This window comes from Anolis sagrei, chromosome 1 (genome assembly GCF_037176765.1).
Source record: "Anolis sagrei isolate rAnoSag1 chromosome 1, rAnoSag1.mat, whole genome shotgun sequence".
NCBI lineage: Eukaryota > Metazoa > Chordata > Lepidosauria > Squamata > Dactyloidae > Anolis > Anolis sagrei.
The window spans coordinates 142,989,258-143,010,852 of record NC_090021.1 but is presented as its reverse complement, the minus strand read 5'-3'; the positions used below and the strand labels follow the sequence as shown (position 1 = coordinate 143,010,852).

At 41.5% G+C, this 21,595-nt stretch overlaps 1 protein-coding gene across 1 annotated transcript in view; it reads right to left on the bottom strand.

The window, feature by feature from the left end:
* The window catches only part of CHGB (chromogranin B), a 30,553-nt gene that overhangs the window by 5,391 nt on the left and 3,567 nt on the right, over positions 1-21,595 (bottom strand). The window contains exons 2-4 of the mRNA XM_060786221.2: positions 6,262-6,308; positions 4,257-4,350; positions 1,060-2,777 (exon numbers count right to left, since the gene is read on the bottom strand). Coding sequence (XP_060642204.2) covers positions 1,060-2,777; positions 4,257-4,350; positions 6,262-6,308 — 1,859 coding nt within the window. The remainder of the gene's footprint in view (positions 1-1,059; positions 2,778-4,256; positions 4,351-6,261; positions 6,309-21,595) is intronic.

Below are 21,595 nucleotides of genomic sequence, written 5' to 3'. Positions count from 1 at the left end.
TCGCCCTTAGTTGGCCCCTCTTCCTTTTTCCTTCCATTTTCCCCAGCATCATTGTCTTCTCCAAGCTTTCCTGTCTTCTCATGATGTGGCCAAAATACTTAATCTTGGCCTCTAATACCCTTCCCTCCAGTGAGCAGTCGGGCTTTATTTCCTGAAGTATGGACTGGTTGGATCTTCTCGCAGTCCAAGGCACTCTCAGAACTTTCATCCAGCACCTCAGTTTGAAAGCATCTATCTTCCTTTGCTCAGCTTTCCCTATAGTCCAGCTCTCACTCCCATAGGTAACTATGGGGAATACCATTGCTTTTGTCAAAGTATGTATGTATGTATATATGTATGTATGGTCGCCTGTCTGTCTATATCTCAAAGACAGTTGGTCTTTTGTGATGTCACTGGGATTGGCTGTTGCTACATGAAGGATTGGCTGTGATGTCACTGGGAAATAAAGTTGATATACGTATATAAGGGGAAGGGGAGGAAGGTGCCACAAGGAAAGGAAAAAGGGAAAGGGAAAAAGGTATGTGGGGAGGAAAGAATATATGCTAGTTTTATATATGAAATACCATTTTGTTATACTATAGCATATAATATGACTTAACATCCGCATATTTTAGTATCCACACGAGATCCTGGAACCAAACGCTAACAGATACCAAGGACCCACTGCATCCTGCATCATTACTTAGCTATGCAGACATAACTACTTAGCTATGCAGGCACAACAAAGTAGTCATTGTATAATATTGGCAAATATTGTTTAACACTGCTGTTTATTTAATTGCTTTTCAAACATCTGGATTACTCATTGTTTTAACTATATTTGATTTTATATACAGTGTGATCCACCTGAAGACCCATACTGGGAGAGAGACAAGATATAAACTATTTAATTAATTAATTAATTTAAAACTTTTGTATCCCGTTCTTCCCTAACATCCATGGAGGGACTCAGAATGGCTCAAATGCATAAATGAATCAAGATCATCCTGCTGAAATTTTAAAAACTCTGTTCATATTTCAAAGCCAATATATTTCCCAACAAAATAAATAATCCAATACCTCTTCTTGGGTCAGAGGCCTCTGCCTGAGCTTTCCTTCACCACTTCTTATGATGTGCCCCCTTTTCATATCTTCCCTCGAACTGTAAAGTTCTGGGAATTCGACTGATTTCTTTCGGTTGCTCAGAAGATGGGCAAGTTGATCCATCTTGTTGTATTGCCTTTTCACTTCAAATTTGTGACTCCTTTCAAGATTGTTGTTCTCGCTGTGTTTGTGACCAAGGTCATCCATTAGTTGTTTCTTCTCCCACAAATCATAGTCGTTGTACTCAGGGAAGAAGTCTCGCTCGTTCATTTGGGATCTGGGTTCTTCTTCTTCGCTCTCCAGAAAAGGATTTCCAATGTCAGCCTTCTTTTCAGCATGTCTGTTCTTCCATCTGAACTGCTGGTAGTAAGGGATATATGGAGCTACAGCTCTTTTCACGTTTTCTACAAGATAGTGGCTCCTTGGATAGCCCTCTTCAAGAAGAAGTGTCCTCTTGTTGGCAACATGCTTTCCCCTCTCATTGTGGTGCCTTTCTTCTAGCTCTTTCTCAAGGACAGAAGGATAATGCCGTTTCTCTTCCTTCTCTCCTTCTTCTGGGATGTGGAATCTCTGCTCTCGATCCTCCTTCTCCATATTCTGCAGCTTTGGCAACTCCTCCAGCTGTAACTGCAGACGTTCTTTGTCATGTTGATGCCTCTTCTCATCTCTACTATGTTCCTTGGCTACATCTTCCTCACTAGGCTTGCTGTGAGGGGTCCGTTCCTCATACTGGTGTCTCAGCTCCTTTTGTAATTCCTCCCTGAGTCTCTTCCTCTCAAGATCACGCTGTTTCTCTTCATTTCCCCAGCTGTGGTGACCCATATCTTCCTCTTCACTGTCCTCTCTACTGGGCTGCCATTTATCTGGATGCTCTTTATTCCTGCTCTTTCCCCCCATTTCTTCAGAGCCATGCATTTCGACTGAGTTTCTTTTCTCCTCAGAATGATGTCTTGCCTCATAATAATGTTTGGGGTAGTGGCTTCTTTTATCCCAAAATTCACGTTCTTCCTCACTTGACTCTTCAGGTGAATCCTTCTTCTCATCATGATACCTTCTCTTATATTCTGAGGAGCTGCCCAACCTTGGTTTCCTATAGTAATAACTTGGTTTATGTCCTCGTTTGTCTGTATCCACATCTTCTCTCTCAGAAGAGTCTTCATATTCTCGATGAAAACTATGGTGATACTTTTCACGGCTCTCCTCCTCCTCCTCTTCCTCCTCAGCATCTTCCTCTTCCTTGCTATCTTCATTTTTCCTTTCTTGGCTATGCATAATTTCCTCCTGTTGGCCTCCAGAGCGTTTGTAGTCATCCTCAGTCACCTTTCCTGGGGGAGGAAGGATATTTTTATCCTGAAGCTCACTTTCCAGGTCTTCACTGTGTTTCTTTGTTTGGCTTTCTCCTTCACTGGGGAAGTTTCTTTTATAGCTGCCGTCTTCCTCAGTTCTTTTATCATCCTCTTCCTTGATTTCTCCTTTATGGGCTTCATCTAAGGAGTAAGAATCCCCTTCTGCGTCGTCATTTCCACCATGTTGTTTTTCCTCTGGATGCCACTTTTCACCCACTTCGGCCTGCCTTTTAAACTCTTCTTCATTTGGGCCTTGTTCTTCCTTCACAGGGCGTTCTTGTGGTTTCTCCATTGTGTTGGTCTCCAAATCTCGGGCTCTATCTTGCTCTTCTTCCTTTTGTCGGTTGCCTTAAATACAAAATAAAAACATTGGTTTTGTTATGAATATACCATTGTTTCTCCCTTCTACCTGGACCTTTTTCTGTCAATCTCCATCTCCCATACCTATTCATTTCTGTCCACCTGAGAGGCTGAAGACTCATGAACAGAGGAGGATCAATGTTTGTAGATCATTTTCTCTACTGATACATAGCTGTTTTACCATCATGACTTATTGGTTGCCTAACATTGAAAAGAAAATTCTGTCCAACATTTCAGAGATGAAAACCAGTCTATGTGTGGCCAAGCAATATCAGGGTGCAACCAGGAAGGCAAAAGTTATGGATGATGAAGCTAGGAGAGGCTGCAGCAGTTTGCCTTTGCCTAAGGGCCCTTCCACACATCCACATAACCCAGAATATTAAGGCAGATAATCCACAATATTAGCTTTGAACTTTGAGTTCAAAGCTAATATTGCCATATAATCCAGTTCAACTGCCATATAATCCACACTGCCATATAATCCAGTTCAGTGTGGATTTTATACAACTGTGTGGAAAGGGCCTAGGTCTGCTGCGGAATCCATATCATATTCCCTCTCCTTGCTGAGTTGAACAAACTGCTTCCATGCTTTGATTCTGTTTACAGCCTCTGAAATAAGCTGAGACTGAAGGGTGAAAGTGGATATAGGAGAGAGGAACAGGGACATTTAAATAGTAGCTAAAAGGTAGGATGACAGACAATTAATAGATAATTGGAAGCTATGGACAGAATCGGAAGCTATGGACTTTAACTATGATGATGATGATGATGATGATGATAACAACTTTATTTATATTTCACTCTATATCCCTGAGCGGACTCAGAGCGGATTACAGGTACATATATGGCAAACATTCAATGCCGTTATACCATTGACAAAGACAGACAGTACATAAACACAGGTAATGCTTCCCTCTTTTCATCTCCCACATCAAGATGTGCTCAACTCAGCCATGGGGAGGTGCTGCTGTTTCATTTTCCATACTGAGGAGTCTGTCATCCATAGATGCCTTCCTGGTTGGATTTTGCCAACATGCTTTTCAGGGCACCTTTTATCTTCTCGCCAAAGCAGTACCTATTTCCCCGACCCCTGCCCTAAACTTTAGACTGAATGTTGCCCTAAGTCTGAAACTACAACAACAACAACAATGCGAGTTAACCTGACTATCTCATAAGCTAAAGGCAATCCCATACTTCCCATTGAAAGACAGGTAGGTTCATGTTGGTTAAAATTGTTCCTAAGTTTAAATATTTCATTGTTCTTTCAAAAATTCTTTGCATTACAAATAAGATATGTGCAGCAGGTATAGGAAATCATTCATATTTTTCCAGTCTGGCCCCTTAACAGTCTCACGGGACTGTGGAACAGGCCCTTGACTTGAAAAGTTTGAGGACCCCCCTGGTGTAGAGTGAGCCTTTGTCAGGTTCCCTTAAAGATAGCACACTTAAGTAGAGAGTCACACTTACTTTGTTTCAGAAACTCCTTACATAAAGGATTGATGGGTGGAGCATCGGCCTTAGACAGAACATTCAAAAGGACTTCTACAATGCACCGCGTTACCTAGAGCAAAGGCAATAATGAGAACTCAGAAAGTTTCTGTTCTTCATTTTACAATTACACCATTCCTAGTGGAAGCTTTCAAAAGTGGTTAAATTATACTCAGATCAATAAAGTAATCTTTGAAAGTGACTTCAGCATACGCAACACAGAGAACAACAGCAATATTACACTGGCAACAATGAGTTCTAAAGAGCTATCCAAGGTGCTGAACCCTATCCTTGAAATCAGTGTACTTCAATGTCATCAGGCTGCATTGCATTGAGGGCAGAAACACAGCCAAGATATGCTAACAGAGCCTTGGACCCTTCTGGGGTAATATTGGATCTCAGCCTCAAATCTCACCTTGATCCTGGTCCCAGGTGTAAGGCAACAGGTGAGCATCTTTTACAAGTTCCTCTTCAAGAGAAGGGGCAAAGATTCTTCCAACATTCTTAAACAGCATAGGAAACAATGTTGTTTGTTGTCTAACCATTATCTGCCTTCTATTTTGCAGTCAAGCTAGACCAAAAATCATAGAGAGCAGTACAACACAGTTTCAGTTACCCATTACTCCATAATATGTTCTCCCTGGATGTATTTGTGGGCCTCTGTAGGACCTCCAGGGCACTTGTATGGCATGCTTACTGTCCAAGTATAGAGTCCACTACTATCCACAGTTGGGATGGGTGTGTTTGAACATATTCCTCCACAGATATGTTCAAACTTGGAAATGTAACTTTTTGGACTAGTGCTAAGGTCCCAGTATTCCTTGGCTAGCTGAGGATGGTAGTTCCCAAAAGAGAGCTCATGACAGCTGCCATTTCACTCAGTGAGGCTGACAGTTCTGAAAGTTTGCAACCAAGGTGCTGCTCATCACTGGTATAAAAGGGAAGAGTGAGCCACCTGTGTGTTGATAAGCCACAGATGTGCACTGGAGTATTTGATAAGCTGCGGCAAGCAATTAAATTTATTTCACCCAAATATTCTTTTAGGGAGTGTAATAGCAGGGTTTTCAAATATACAGTACACATATATACTAGATTATATATCTAGTATTTCCCACCTGTTGAGAGCCTACTGTCTCCCTTCTCCAGCTTTGAGAAGGTTTACCTTACAATGTGTCCGTGGCAACATTCTGGCAATAGAGAGCAGGCTCTTTTGTGGCTCTTTCTTTCATCCTCCCATTTCCCTAATATGCCCTCTTCCACTCTCTTCTTTTCTTTTCTTCCCTTGCTTTCCCTCATACGCCTTCTCTCTGCCTCTTTCTTTCTTTTTCTTTCCTTTCTCTTCCTTCCTTTAGTTTTCCTTTTTCTCTTTTTTCCTTCCCTCCCCTTATAACTTTCTCTTTTCTCTCCCCTCCCTCCTTTCTTATTTTTTCTTTCTTTCTCCCTCTCTCTTCTTTCTCCCTGCTTTTCTCTTCCCTTCTTTCTTCCCTGTCTGTCCTGCATACCTTTATACCTTCCCTTCCTTTTTTCCTTCCTTCCTTCCTTCCTTCCTTCCTTCCTTCCTTCCTTCCTTCCTTCCTTCCTTCTGTCCTTCCCTTCCTCCTTTCTTTCTTTTACTTTCCGTTCTTTTTCTTTCTGTCTTTCCTTTTTTTCTCCCTTCCCCTCATATACTTAGCAACAGCCAATCTGCTTCACTCCCTTTGTTTTTCAGTCACGTGAAAGATGGCAATTTCACCTACCCACAGTCAATTTGCTTCATTCCTTTCTTTCCATCTTCTCAGGGCCTGAAAGGGGTGCTTTTTAAAGTTCAAATCCTCAATAATGTAAATGTGGATAATGAAGTGTATGTGTCCCAAGTTTGATCCAGATCCATCATGGCACGTAGGCATCTTTGTGGTACAAACCTACATAAAGTATTTCACTATATACTCTCTCTCTCTCTCTCTCTCTCTCTCTCTCACACACACACACACACACACACACTTACCATTTCTTCAACATGACCATCTTTTTCCACTGGTGCCGAATGAACACCTTGAAAGTAAAAAAAAATATCCAGGGGTCAAGCAAATGGAAAATACACTGGCAGAAGTAAATCTGTGGCCCAAGTAAAGACAAGCAAACCTTAGAACTGGCAGCAGAGTTGGTTTAGATCGAAATTTACTGCATTAAAAATTATTTCAGAATAGAGACTGTGCTTCCAAAATGCTTCAACTGAAGAAGGACAAAAACAGAAGGACAGACCAAAGAAGTTGTGGTTCAGGGCATCCCCCACCACCATTCTTGCCTTAGGGGGGCTTCTTCTTCCCAGAAGCCCCCTCGGATGGCGGGAAGGTTTCCCGCTGGCGGGTCAATTGACCAATGGCCAACTGACGATGCCTCGCTGCGGGAGAGGCCTGAGCTGGCCTCTCCCTCTTCGTGGGCAGCCTTTATAAGGCTTTATAAGGCTGCCCCAGGCTCCCCAGCAAGCACTGTGCCTGCAACAGCTGATCCATCCCACCCTGCACGTGGTTTATGTTTTCATCGGCGGTCAACTTTCGTTGTCGTTTACCTTGTCCTGGTTACCTGTTAACAGTTTGTTTTATGCTCCTTGTCACAACTCCCTGTTGGCGTGGGGCATGGGCCCTGGATCTTATTTGGTATCCTCCCTAGCGGAAAGGGGGAACTCCTGGTGGTCCCAGTGGGGCCGAGTTGCGTATTGTGCTGGCGGCACCCTGGAGTGTGCGGTATCGGGCAGTATTGGGCTGTCCGATCGTGATCGAGGACCCATGCTTGGCTGCCAACCCTTGTTCCTGTTATCAATAAATGAGTTGTGGCCATTGTTCGTCCCAAAATCTTGTGTGAGCGTACTTCTTGGGCTGGCTGTGGGAGGTGTATTGCACTTGCACACGCAACTTCCAGCCAGTGGAAGTTCTTCAGCTATGCCACAAAGGCTCCCACAGTTTTCAGCAAGGTCTTCCCTGCCCCAACCTCACCCATGGAAGCTAGCTATACCCTATGGTGGTCATATTCTCAAATATTCTGTGTTCCATGAAAAATAGTGGGAAAAGCCATTTTTTGATAAATTGCAGGAGTCTCCAGCCACAGCATATATAGTCAGCTGTGGTCTTTAAAGGGGGCTATTTTCAGTGACATTTGTAAGATGGGAGCACTTTAGAAAGCCCCCCCCCCCCATTTTTCTTTTTCTGGAGAATGAACGTTTTCATATTTTCACATTGTGTTATCCATTGGGCAGGGAAACAGCTTCTGAATTCAAAGACAAGTAAAAGTGAGATGCAGTTGCTGCTTGGATCAAGAGAAAAGAGTTTATTCAGGCTTACGGAGAATCAAAATAAGGATGGAATGACTGATCTCCACCTTGGAAAATGTGAGCCAGAATCCTATTGTATTTGTTGGTCTGATTGTAAGCCTCCCTAAGTCCTTACGGAGAGATGGGGTGGGTATGAATAATATTTATTATCATTGCTGTGGTATATTCTTTGGTTACACAGCAATGGTAAGGCAAGGCAGATAAAGCCACTTTTTCTAATGCCTTCCTTCACAACTACTGTGTTTACCAATAAAACGGAAATACTGTGTTGCAAAATGATGCATTTCTTTAAAACTCGGTCACTAACATGAAATGTCTGGAAAGCTCTACTTTATGGTCTTCTTCTGACTTGCAGACTTGAAAGCAGCCAGCCTGTAGTATGAGTGAGGTAAAAAGGTAAAGGTGGTGCTAATCTCCATTTCTAGACTGAAGAGCTGGTGTTGTCCATAGACACCTCCAAAGTCATGTGGGCAGCATGACTGCATGGAGTGCCATTACCTTTTCGCAGAAGTGGTACCTATTGATCTACTCACATTTGCATGTTTCCTAACTGCTAGGTTGGCAGAAGCTGGGCCTAACAGCGGGAGCTCACCCCACTCCCCGGATTCAAACTGCCAACCTTTCAGTCAGTATGAGTGAAGGCCATACAAAGAAGAATGAACAAACTTCCAGTTAATACATTTCTGTCACGAACAGGTTTGGAGCATTTCCCACCCTCCAATTGTCCCAATGAAACCTCATTTTCAGCTGCTTTTAAAAAGTCCAAGGCCCTTTCCACATAGCAGTATAAAATCCGCATTATGTGCTTTGAACTAGATTATATGGCAGTGTAGACTCAGATAATCCAGTTCAAAGCAGATAATGTGGATTATCTGCCTTGATATTATGGATTATATGGCTGTGTAGAAGAGCCCCCAGTTTCTCTATTATTCTTCCACTTTCTCCCTTTGTTCCTAGCTTACTTCAGTTGCTGCAAATAGCAAATATTATTTCTACTCAGTTTTATAGTTCCCAGTAGGATCAGGCAAAAACAAACAGCTTTGGCCTCTCCTAACTTGTGTGTCCTTCCTTATTAATAACCTTTGTTGTCCTGAACACACTCTGATGTTGCTTAGCCACCACGTGTGACATTTTTTTACCTGTGAAATGTTGGAGGAAATTGTGTGTTTGTGTATTTGTGATTGTTTGGATCCAGTAAAGCACGCCCTACTTTCTTTTAATCAATCCCTTATCTATTTGTTTTTTTCTTTGTTTTCTTGGAAGATGCTACTATAGGACGTGGTAGAGCAGTATAAAAGTCTCCTCATCCTCCTCAAGTAAATTGAGATTTAGCATGAAATCCACATAAAAGATGATAATCCTCCATCACTGGGTGTTTTCAAACAGTATTAGTTCTACCTCTGAGGATGCTTGCCATAGATGCAGGCGAAACGTCAGGAGAAATGCCTCTAGAACATGGCCATATAGCCCGAAAAAACCCACAAGAACTGAGTATTAGTTTTGATCATGGGTGTCACTTCTCACGTCTTGGAACTGAGTCTTTTATTTTAAGGCTCCCTGGCTTCTGATAATAATTTTGAAAAATCGTCGAAGCACGATCACCAACAATCGTTATGCTTTTTAGCATTTGCATTGGATGTGAATTGTGACTGTAATTTTAAAAACATGAGGGAGTGCTGTGGTGGAGATGAGAGTACATTTTCCCATTTCCATAAATCAGGCTGGGGGACAGCTATATCATGCTCTCTCCCTCTGCGAAAATGCTCTGTCATCTGACTCACATTTTTCCTCCTCCCTTTCTTCCTTCCAGAAGAGGATCTTTGCCTGACTCATTCAGCAACACAGTCAATCAGGACCTGGAATAGCATACGCAGCTGGCGGCACTGCTGTAAGCAAACTGTTTTGCCAACACAGTTTTTAAATAATGGATGAATAGCTCAAATATAGAGCTCTCCTCCCAGCGCTATGCTTGTCTGCAATGCAAAACTGTGAGGGCTGCACTCCAGACTTGTCTCAATTTCAAGGGGTCCCTCCAAGCCGAAATGGGCTTTTGAGTTGGAAGTGAAGACAGAATATTCTGCATGGTTCCAACCTCCCAAAGAACAGTGTTAATAAGCAATATTCATGTGATGAAGAAGGCAACAGTAGCATTAGAGAGGAATGGAAGCACACTTAATAAAACATCAGGACAACTCTCTCGAGGCTGAGATGTGCAGATTTTTTTTCCTGTCAGGAGTGACTTGAGAAACTGCAAGTCACTTCTGGTGTGAGAGAATTGGCTGTCTGCAAGGACGTTGCCCAGGGGATGCCAGGATGGTTTTTTTATGTTTTACCATCCGTGTGGGAGGCTTCTCTCATGACCCCGCATGGGGAGCCGGAGCTGACAGAGGGAGCTCATCTGCGCTCTTCCCGGATTCGAACCTGCGACTTCAGTCCTGCTGGCACAAGGGTTTAACCCACTGCGCCACCAGGGGCTCCATATGTGCAGACTAAATTGTGAAGAACTTAATTTTGAGTAAATTAGTTTAGCTCCAAGATTATTTATTTATTTGCAGTATTTATATTCCACCCTTCTCATCCCGAAAGACTCAGGATGGATCACAGAACACATATATGACAAAAATTCAATGCCGATTATACAATGACAAGACAGACAACTGATAGAGGTATATATATATAGGCCTTTCCCCATCTTTCGGTATCTTTGGAGGTTGTGCTTGGTTCTGGCCACAGAGGGTGCTGTCGCTCCATCTCCTTGCCAAAGAGCTTTCTTTGTTCGTAAACTTTCCTTCTTTTTCTAATCAAAACGTCCTGACTAGAATACCTCCCCACTTTAATGCGCTTCCTTTTCATCTACTCCCATTGCTGTTTTCGATCCACTAGGTGGGCGGGGAGCTGGGCTGAAGATCAGGAGTTCACCCTGACTTGGCTTCGAACTGTCAACCTTTTAGTTGGCATGATTTACTGCAGCTGAAGCTGGTGATTAATCTGCTGTGCTAAAGCCGGCCCGGTCATCTATCATTATGTTGGAACACCCAGTGGTGCAACAGGTTAAACTACTGAGCTGCTGAACTTGCTGACTGAAAGGTTGGTGGTTCAAATCACTACTAGCCATTAGTAGCTAAATCCTAATGGCAAAGTTTCTTACTTACACCCAGACATAGCATCTAGTAGAAGTTTTCAGAAACTGCAGGGAGAAATAGGAGGGGAAGTTTTTGTGAACCAAAGAGTGCAAGAGTTTATGCCAAGGAGTACACCAGCATGTACCTGTTCTACCATAATTACACAATTGGAGCCCCCAGTGGCACAATGGGTTAAACCGTTGAGCTGGCTGGACTGCTGACTGAAAGATCAGCGGTTTAAATCTGGGGAGCGGGGTGAGCTCCTGTCTGTTAGCTCCAGTTCCCATGCAGGGACATGAGAGAAGCCTCCAATAGGATGGTAAGACATCTGTGCATCCCCTGGGCAACATCCTTGCAGACGGCCAATTTTCTCACACCAGAAGCAACCTGCAGTTTCTCAAGTTGCTCCTGACATGATTTTAAAAAATTATACAATCTAACAAAGAAAAAAATCTCAGTGTCTTGGGTTTTAGGCAGTTATTTGATTCAGAACATTGTACTGGATAGACCACATAATCTCTAGTTTCTTAGATATGGTTATCGTTGTTTTCTCAGGGTGACCAGCTAAAAGCTGATATATGACATATGTTCTGTATCTGAAAAATTAACGTTGATAGGGGGTAACTAGTGCCATTTTTTGAATTAGCAAATCAAATATACCCAGAAACAGGCCTAACATTTGAGGTACTGAAATGTTTGTTGGCCACTGTTCTCTGTATTCTCTTAAGTCTAGGCTTTCTATGTTCGTTAGGAACCTCCACCACTTTCCTGCCACAATGAGATGGCGGCATGTCCTGTTGCGCAGAAGCAGATTTTAGCCAGGTCCAATGCAATAGACACATAGGCAAGAGGAAAAAAGGTACAGAAAAACTTTACTCTTATCAGCAGAGGCAAAACATAAACTTGCAGTCTTGCATACAAAATCAAACAGTGCAACAAACTTACATAGTCCTTGTAAGTAATACAGAATACAGAATATTTACTTAAGGTTTATGTTTTTCTCTCTCATCTTCATTCAAATGAGAGAGCAAAACATACACCTTGAGTAAATAGCTATTCCACCATAGCAGAGAGCATTGCTTTTAGAGCATAGCAGCATTACAACATATTGCATCTTCTTCAGAGCAAAATATTGCTTCTCCAAACTGTATTCTAAATTCCATACAGTTACACCCCACGGGGTGCGGCCCAAACATGCTGGCTGACCTACATTACCAGCTGCATATAGTAATTAACATCTTAAGGGGTTTTTTTAACACACACTTGACCCTGCTACGGCTTACTGTAACATGTCCAACATAAAAGGACGGCAATAGTTACAAAGAAAATAACAAGTGGGGAACAAAAAGAGTGGAGACTGTCTGAGTGGTACACATTTCTCTTATTTGTTCTTCAGTGATGATCACGATGCAAGGGACAGTTTATCTCTAGTTTTTAATGTGCCCCTGTGGCTCCCTAGAAGTAGACATAGCATTTTCTGCTAGTAAACTAAAACGGACATGTACATGTTGCCATATGGGCATGACATAACATTTGCAGGGTCCAAAGTTGGGGGAAGCCTCGCTTTCTGATGACTCTCTCTTTCAGTGCTTGCAAATGACAGACAAGTTTCATTAATTTGACAAGGGATCCACTCTTACATCAGTTCTTCTTGCCTATGGGGATTCCTTGGGAACACTCACACACAAGATACATTATGCTGTCATGTGTTATTTTTGTTTATGCCAACCAAAATGCTTTTGCAAGCTTAAAAAAAACCTGGGTTGTACTTTTCAACTGATTCCACTTTCCAAAAGTGCTGCATTCCCTAACCCATCAGATTAACAGGGGCTTACTGTACTTCATTAATCATCCATTAGATCTGATACGTGTTCTTTGAAGCCCCAGAGAGCAAAGCTGGCTTATCGTACAAGCCACAGATTTCATGTAAACATTACAAGAACACTTTTGACAAAGACTCTATTTGGTGGGTGGGCTCTTCCTTACTGGACATATTCAAGGAGAGACTAAACTGTCCTGCATATTCATGGAGTTGGATTACCAGCATCAAGCAGCAGCTAGAATTGCAGGCTGACAAGGTGTCCTTTAGCTCTGTGACAGTGACAATTATATTCTCAAAAAGGATGTTCAGGGGAAATCTCCTTTCCTGTAGTTTGAAGCAAGCCATTGTTCAGCATCCTAGTCTCCAGGGCAGTAGAAAACAAGCTTTCTCCCTCCTTCCTATGACTTCCCCTCACATATTTATACATGGCCATCATGTCTTCTCTCAGCCTTCTCTTCTTCAGGTTAAACATACCCAGCTCTTTAAGCCACTCCTCATATGGAATGTTCTCTAGATTCTTGATCATTTTAGTCACTCCCCTCTGGACACATAACAGCTTGTCAACATCTCCCTTCAGTTGTGGTGCCCAAAATTGGACACAGTATTCCAGGTGAGGTCTGACCAAAGCGGAATAGAGATGCACTATGACTTCCCTCGATCTAGACACTATACTCCTTTTGACACAGCCCAAAATCCCATTGGCTATTTTAGCTGCTGCATCACACCATTGGCTCATGTTCAACTTGTTGTCTATGAAGACTCCTAGAACTTTTTCACATAAACTGTCCTCAAGCCGGGCTTCACCCTTTCTCCATCTATGCATTTCATCTCTTTCCAGAATGGAGTGGTAAAAGGTGAAAGATTTATATGATCTAAAGAGAAACCATTGGTGAGCACCCTTTAGGTTTGGTTGCTTAACCAATTACAGATCCACCAAGCCCACATTTGACTAGTTTGCTTGCAAGAAAGTTATAAGGGACTTTGCTGAAGGCTCTGATGAAATCAAGATATGCTACATCCATAGCATTCCCTGCATCTACCAAGTCTGTAACTCTATTGAAAAAAGAGATAAGATTTTTTAAATTTATTTACATCATTTTTACCCCGTCCATATCAGCCCAAGGGCAATTCAGGGCGGCGATTAGTCTAGTATGACTTGATTTGTGAAATCCATGTTGACTTTTAGTAATCACAGCATTCTTTTCTATTGTCCTCATCATACAGGGCTAAAATCAATGGCAAATACTGGTCTAGCCCTGGTCACTCATGGAACTGGCCGGCTCCCATCAAATGATATTGTGCCGGCTCCATGGGTGAAGGAGGGCAGAACCAGTGTGCTGCCGCTGCCACAGCAACACAAGAGGCTTTAATGGGGGGAAGACACATGCACCACGCATGCACCATGCTTCTCCCCATGAGAAGCCTGGTGAAGTGGGGCGTGGTACACTGGGTTCTCCATGCCTGGTGGTGAGGTGGAGCAATGTGGGATATTTTCGGTGGCCATGTGAAGAGGTCACTAGTGATTGCAGAATGCCTCCTTAATTATCTGCTCCAGAATCTTTCCTGGTATTGATGTCAAATTGACTGGATCGTTTAATTTGATCTTTGAAGGGGGTTGGATAAATTGTAAGAGAAGAAGCAGTCTATCAATAGCTATTGGCCATGAGCGCAAGAACTTCTAGATATACCTTAGTAGGGACCTATCAGTGTATACAGGAAAAAAGCAAAGTTCCCTTTGGAGCTCCTGATCATCACAACAACCTGGATGCTGGGCTATATACCTCTTAGCTTGTGTTATTCTGTTCACTGTCTTCTTGTGCCAAAGAACTGCATCAGAAGTGGAAACCCAATGAAAATGTTATGTTTTCTAGGCCATGCCTGAAACTAGTTGTTTACTTGAGGCCAGAATGTCAGTAAGCTAGTTACAGTACTGTCCACTTTATTTCATTCTTCCCTAGCATAAATTTCAGCATTAAAAATGAACAGGGAAAGAAAGCTGCTGCAATCAGCCAACTGGCAAAGGACCGCTGAGAGCCATCTGCTGGCGCGGCCATCCTGGAGTGCAGTTAATTCTGGCTGCACCTCTCCCCTCACGTGAACTCCGCATCCAAACTGTAGAGATGCTTGCATAATTGCACGTGCCTGTTCCCTTTCCTAGGTGAAGCCTTTTAAAATCTCCACTAAGGTTGAGAAAGACAGGCCCACAACACAGAAAGTTCTGACACCAGACCCACCAAGAAAATCCAACAAATGCTATGTTCAGCAAAGGGCAAGAGGGATCCTCTCACTTCCGCAGGAGTCTACCATATACCATGCAGCTGTGGACAAGTCTACATAGGGACCACCAAATGCAGCATTGCCCAAACACGAATCAAGGTACAGGAAAGGCACTGCAGACTACTTCAAACAAAGAAGTCAGCCATAGCAGAGCACCTGATGAACCAACCTGGACACAGCATATTATTTGAGAACACAGAAATGCTGGACCACTCTCACAACCACCATGTCAGACTACACAGAGAAGCCACTGAAATCCACAAGCATGTGGACAATTTCAAAAGGAGGAAACCATCAAAATAAACAAAATCTGGCTACCAGTATTAAAAAAAACCTCTAAAATTACAACAGCACAACAACAGAGAGGAAACAATCTGGGACATCTAATCACCTCTCAACAAAAGATTGCCCCAGGCACTGCCAGGCTGATCAAATGCTAATCAAGGTGGTCAGTTGAAACATTCACAGCAGACAAGAGTCCTTTGTCCCACCCAGGTCATTTCACAGATATATAAACCCTTTTTCCTAGTTCCAACAGACCTCACTACCTCTGAGGATGCTTGCCATAGATGCAGGCGAAACGTCAAGAGAGAATGCCTCTAGAACATGGCCATATAGCCTGAAAAAACCTACAACAACCCATAGCTGTGACCGTTCAGGTGGACTACATTACAATCTCTATATTAAACAGAAAAAAACATGTGTACTACACCTGCTATCACTCCATACTGGTATATATTGTCTGGGACAGATGGGAGTTGCAAGTCCCAAACATCTGGAGAAGGACCACAAGAACAAGCCTGCAGAAGTGGATCAACACAGTTTTTCTTGGGTACCTACCTATGGGAACACCACTTCAAGTCTTTCCACTACAGTTTATTACCTCTCTCGCTCCAGTTGTGCTTTTGACATGCATGTTTAGTGCACAGCTCCATGTCATTGCCATAGCAGTTTCTCCTTGCATAGTTCTAGCTACGCATGGAAGAAAGAAAGCCTCCCTCCCAGTGCGCAGTCACTGGATAGACACAACAGCTGTAGTTTCTTAGATATAGTTATCATGGTTTTCTCTGGGTGAGCAGATAAAGACTCGTATATGACATATGTTCTGTATCTCAAAAATTAACGTTGATGGGGGAAAGTAGTGCCATTTTTGGAATTAGCAGGTCAAATATACCCAGAAACAGGCCTAACAATTGAGGCACCAAAATGTTTGTTGGCCAGTGTCTAGGCTTTCTATGTCCCTCAGGAACCTCCACCACTTTCCTGCCACAATGAGAAGGGGACATGTCCAACATAAAAGGACGGCAATACTTACAAAGAAAAAAAACCATATCTCATATCTCAAAAAGAGTTGGAGAAGAGAACTATTTTTTTGCTTCCCGTAAATGGCATCCCAGTTTATAGTATTCTGAATTTAATTGTACAAAATGGGAAATTATGAGTAATCAGTTATATTAGCTATTTTGTGAAAACAAAACAAAACACAAAACATCGTTATGCAAAATGATCGGCATGATTCATTGCCATGGAGTTTTTTTTTAATACTCTAAATCAATAGTTTTCAGCAAATTGTTCCAGGCCAGGTCAGGAAGCTAAATGCCTCCAACAGTCATTATATACAATACAAACCTGACGTCCATGGGGGCTCGTGAACTTACCATGGAAACAAGAAACCATGGCAAATCCTACTGGAATGAATTACTTCAATTGGAAGTTACCATAGATTCACTTCCTCTGCACGTTTGAACATATAAGCCATATAGTGGTTTTAAAAAAACCCTCTGGAACAATGGCTATCATCTTTTTATCTTCCAATATCATTTGAATGAATAAAAAGTTCAAAAAACAATTCAGCAAAACAAAAATAGGGACTATATTTTGCTTTGTCTGTTGCAATATAGTCATGCAAACATATGAATTGTATCTGTAATAAGTCCCTATAGTTTTGGATCATATCTTGGTTGTGCAAGGATAATGTGCAAAATAGTGTTCCCACTACCATCCAATTTTTTGGATTTGTTTAGGACAGCACAACCTTATGCGATGCAGTGATTTCTCAGAGAAACAACTATAACCTTGCTTAGAAAGAATTTTGTCACCTGCTCCAAAATATTGGACTGTCAGTATCTGTGCACATTTAGCACTTCAAATCTGATTCGTTGTAAATCAATGAGGTGGTGCACCTGTGGAAAGTTAGCATCTGGTCATCTAATTCTGTGCAAGGCCAAATACTTGATAGAACACATTGTTCCAGCAACAGGATGGAACAGATAAGTGTGTTTTGATTCACACAGAGCCAGGCTGCTCTGGAGGGAGCTTATGATCGAAATCCATGGTGAGTATGGATGTGGCTCGATCTCTCCACACTCCACTGATCAATTTATTCAGTGCAATTGATCACACAACCATACATCTAAGTAGGTGGTCTAGAGTTAGTCATGTTGAAGCCTAACCTGATTCAATGGACCATTGTGATGAGAAAATGGATCAAAATCGCATATGTGAATAGAATACACCGGAAACAGAAAAAAATATTAATGCAATAGATAAGATACGAGGGTGAGTCAAAACTTTTTGCCTCCTGTGTCATAAAAACGTTATGAATGAACATATAACAGCAGAAGTTGCTACAGATCTTAGCCTGAACTGTCCTCCATGCAAAACTATTATTCAACATAGTCACCATCAATTTGTACACATTTGTGCCATCATTTAACTCAGAAATCAAAATCATTTTTGAAAAATTCAGTTACTTTTAAAGCTATTTTAATGTCATTCAGGTCATTGAATCTGAAACCAGGTTGTCTTTCAGAGGTCCAAACAGGTAAAAATCAGAAGGAGCCAAATCTCAAACATTCTTCAAGCAATTATGGATTTCCTTAGGTGCACAACCTTCTTTTGCTAGAAATTCAATGACGACTCTTTCTTTTAGCTTCAGATTCATGGTTCTAATCAGTCAATCAGAAAAAGAAAAAACTATATCAGTAGAGGAAGGTTACCTCTATCATACCATGCATAGATAGTCCAGTAGTTGTGAAAGAAAGAAAAGTTAGAGCGATGGAGGCAGTACTTTTTGACCCACCCTCGTAGATAGATACAGTAGATAGACATAGGCTAGACAGATAAATGGACAAGTGATAAACAGACCATTCATCTCTGCAAGTTGTTGGTTTCTGTCCTGCTCTTGAGCATTTACATCCTACTTCAGCAAGAGTGAAGGGTGGTCTGCTCACTTGAACCACTTATTTAGGCTAATCTAACCATGATTGAATCAAGGAGGCACTGATCTTGGAAGGCAATGTAGAGTTCATGGATTCACAGAGCTATTACATGTTCATTGTGAAAATCTGGCTTCACATCTCTGCCTCGCTAGCCTTCAACTCATGGTAGCACCTCACATTCTGCTTATATGAGACCACTGCCCTTGAGGTTAATTGCACTGCTGTGCTCAATAATCCCTAAAAATGCAAGTAGCATTGGCTAGTGATCATATCTGATGGGAAGAACAGAGGTGAGAAGTTTGCTGCTATTCACCTGACTTGCTGTGGGGGTTAAAGATATCCAGGTGAGGGAAGTGAAAGGGAATTAGGATGGGGAGACCTAGGGCCCTTCTACACAGCCATATAACCCAGAATAACAAGGCAGAAAATCCCACAATATCTGCTTTGAATTGGGTTATCTGAGTCCACAGTGTCATATATCCCAGTTCAAAGCAAATAATGTGGGATTTCTGTGTAGTAGAGGCCCAAGAGTTTGGGCTTGGGATAAACCTGGAGTACTAATCATAGGGTTGGAATGAGAGGAATCTTCCCTCCAGTATATTTCTCACATCCTCCATTCTGTCTATGAACGTGACACACAGAGGAAGAAATTGTAAGAGGGAGAAAAAGAAGGCACAGCTAGCACAGGCATGATTTCAAGGGAGAAAATATACCTTGTCAAAAGTTTTTGGCAAGTGTAAGAATAACACTATAACTATTCCCTCCAGATAAGCCTTTAGTCTTGATATTAACCTACTTGCTTTAGAGATTACTAAAGTGTTTTTGTGGAGTTGGACTTCATGAAAGAGGACCCCATATACCAAAAACCTGTTACCACCATACAGGATGCCAATGGAACAATGCACTTGTTGCATTACAGTCACAGCTTTGCGGTTCTAAAGAACTTGATGAGGTTGTGATTTCATATAGTCCAGTTTTGTACTACTACTACTACTACTACTACTAATAATAATAATAATAATAATAGTAATACAGTAGAGTTTCACTTATCCAACCTTCACTCATCCAACATTCTGAATTATCCAATGTAGTCTGCCTCCCACCTGGATTCATAGCTATTTCGATACATTGCAATGTTTTGGTGCTAAATTCATAAATACAGTAATTACTACAAAACATTACCATGTATTGAACTGTTTTTTTCTGTCAATTTGTTGCAAAACATGATGTGCTTAATTTGTAAAATCATAACATAATTTGATGTTTGATAGGCTTTTTCTTCATCTCTCCTTAATCCTTTTACTTATCCAACATTCTGTTGGCCGATTTATGTTGGATAAGCGAGACTCTACTGTAACTGCAAAGACTCTGGCACAAGCCAATAAAGGTGGTTCCAGTAGTGATCGGCACACTGGGTGCAGTGCTTAAAGACCTTGGCCTGCACTTAAAAACAATCGGCACTGATCATCTGTCATCTGCAAAAGGCCACCCTAATCAGATCTACATGCATTATTCGCCAATATATCACACAGTCCTAGACACTTGGGAAGTGTCCGACGTGTGATCGAATAAAAAAGCCAGCATAGTGATCTTGTTTGCTGTGTACTAATCTTGTTGTGTATCAAATAATAATAATAATAATAATAATAATAATAATAATAACTGTCCTAGACGCTTGGGAAGTGTTCGACTTGTGATTTTGTGATACGAAATTCAGCATATAGATCTCGTTTGCTGTGACATACTGTGCTTTTGTGTCAGTAAAATACTAATAATACTAATAATAATAATAATAAAGCATCCTAGACGCTTGGGAAGTGTTTGACTTGTGATTTTGTGATACGAAATCCAGCATATAGATCTTGTTTGATGTGAAATATTGTGCTTTTGTGTCAGTAAAATAATAATAATAATAATAATAATAATAATAATAATAATAATAAAGTGTCCTAGACACTTGGGAAGTATCTGACGTGTGATCCAATACAACAGCCAGCAGAGCGATCTTGTTTGCTGTGAATCAATCTTGTTACATTTCTAATAATGATGATGATGATGATGTTTGTGTTTATTTATACCCCATGTTTCCTCTCCTCAAAGGAGACTCAAAGTAGCTATTTCATGATGTCATGACTATTAGGCATCCTATCAGTAGTTTACCTTGGTTCTAGATCACTGTGGAATGTTAGGAAGAGTCTACATTGTTATGTCACTTGGCTCCAGTTTCCAACACACTACTGTGCAGTATGCTTTGAGTAAATAAGTCCCATTGAGTAAAATGGGACTTCATCCTTGCCAAGTGGGTATATTATTCTAGCCTGGAATATAGTCTTATACATTTCTGCTCAGATCTAAGCCCTCTTGAGTTCTGTGGAATTTACTCCCAGATAAGTGTGCAGATGGTCGCAGCCTCAAAAAGGCAGAGTATTTTGCATTTGTTGTCGTAACAAAACAGAGTATTTCACATCATTCATTTTACCTAGTGCACCTGGTTTGATTCATTTCACTACGGATCTCCTTTGAAGTGCTGAAGTTTTCCTCTTCTGAGAGCAAGACACAAACACAGAACCCAGCATCTCGCTTTTGACAACAGGTGAGCTCTCAAGAGTGAAATGCTTTTTCCCCACTATAGCTACAGTTTGAAGCTTGAAAAGAATAAATCTCAAACCTGCCGGCTAAGAACATGATTACAGAAAAAGGAAATTCACTTGTCATGGGGATTGAGGGAAACCCTTGTTGATTTAGCAGCGGGTTTCCAGCCAAGATGGAACGGTCTTTTTTGTAAGAGGCAGGTAATTTTCAAGACCATTTATATTACCAAGGCATACTAATGTAAAGCAATAATATCATAAATGTGTAGCATGTTATAGTTGGCATCACAAGTGATTTATTTATTTAGGACTTTTACATCCCATCCTTTCTCAACCTCCTCAGAGGGACTCAGGACGGCTAACAAAGTGGCACCCCATGGTGCCCACATCAAAACATAAATATACAATTAACAGCAATGTAATAATAACAACAATATAAAACAGTATAAACAGTATAAAACCGTATAAACAATATAAAAACAGACAACAAATAGTCAGTGGTCACCGATTTAAATCATTATCCAAGGGCAGTCCATCAGTTCTAAATAAGTCAACACGTCAGTAGGTCAGCCTATTGTCCAAAGGCCTGATCCCATAGCCAGGATTTTACTTGTTTCCGGAAGGGGAGGGAGTTCCACAGCCGGGAGGGGGGGGCACCACAGAAAAGGCCCTGTCCCTTGTCACCTCCAGATGCGTGACAAGGGACAGGGCCTTTTCTGTGGTGATGCAGGTTGTGCATCCCTTATCCAAAACCCTTGGGACTAGAAGTGTTTTGGATTTATTTTAAGTTGCAATACCTGTATTTGCATATACATACATAATGAGATATCTTAAACACGAGATCTAAGGGTAAATATGAAATTCAATTTATGTTTCATATATATCTTATACACATAGCCAGAAGATAATTTCATCCAAAATGTTGTGGCTGAAACAATGTTTGTGTACATTTAACCATCAGAAAGCAAACGTGTCACT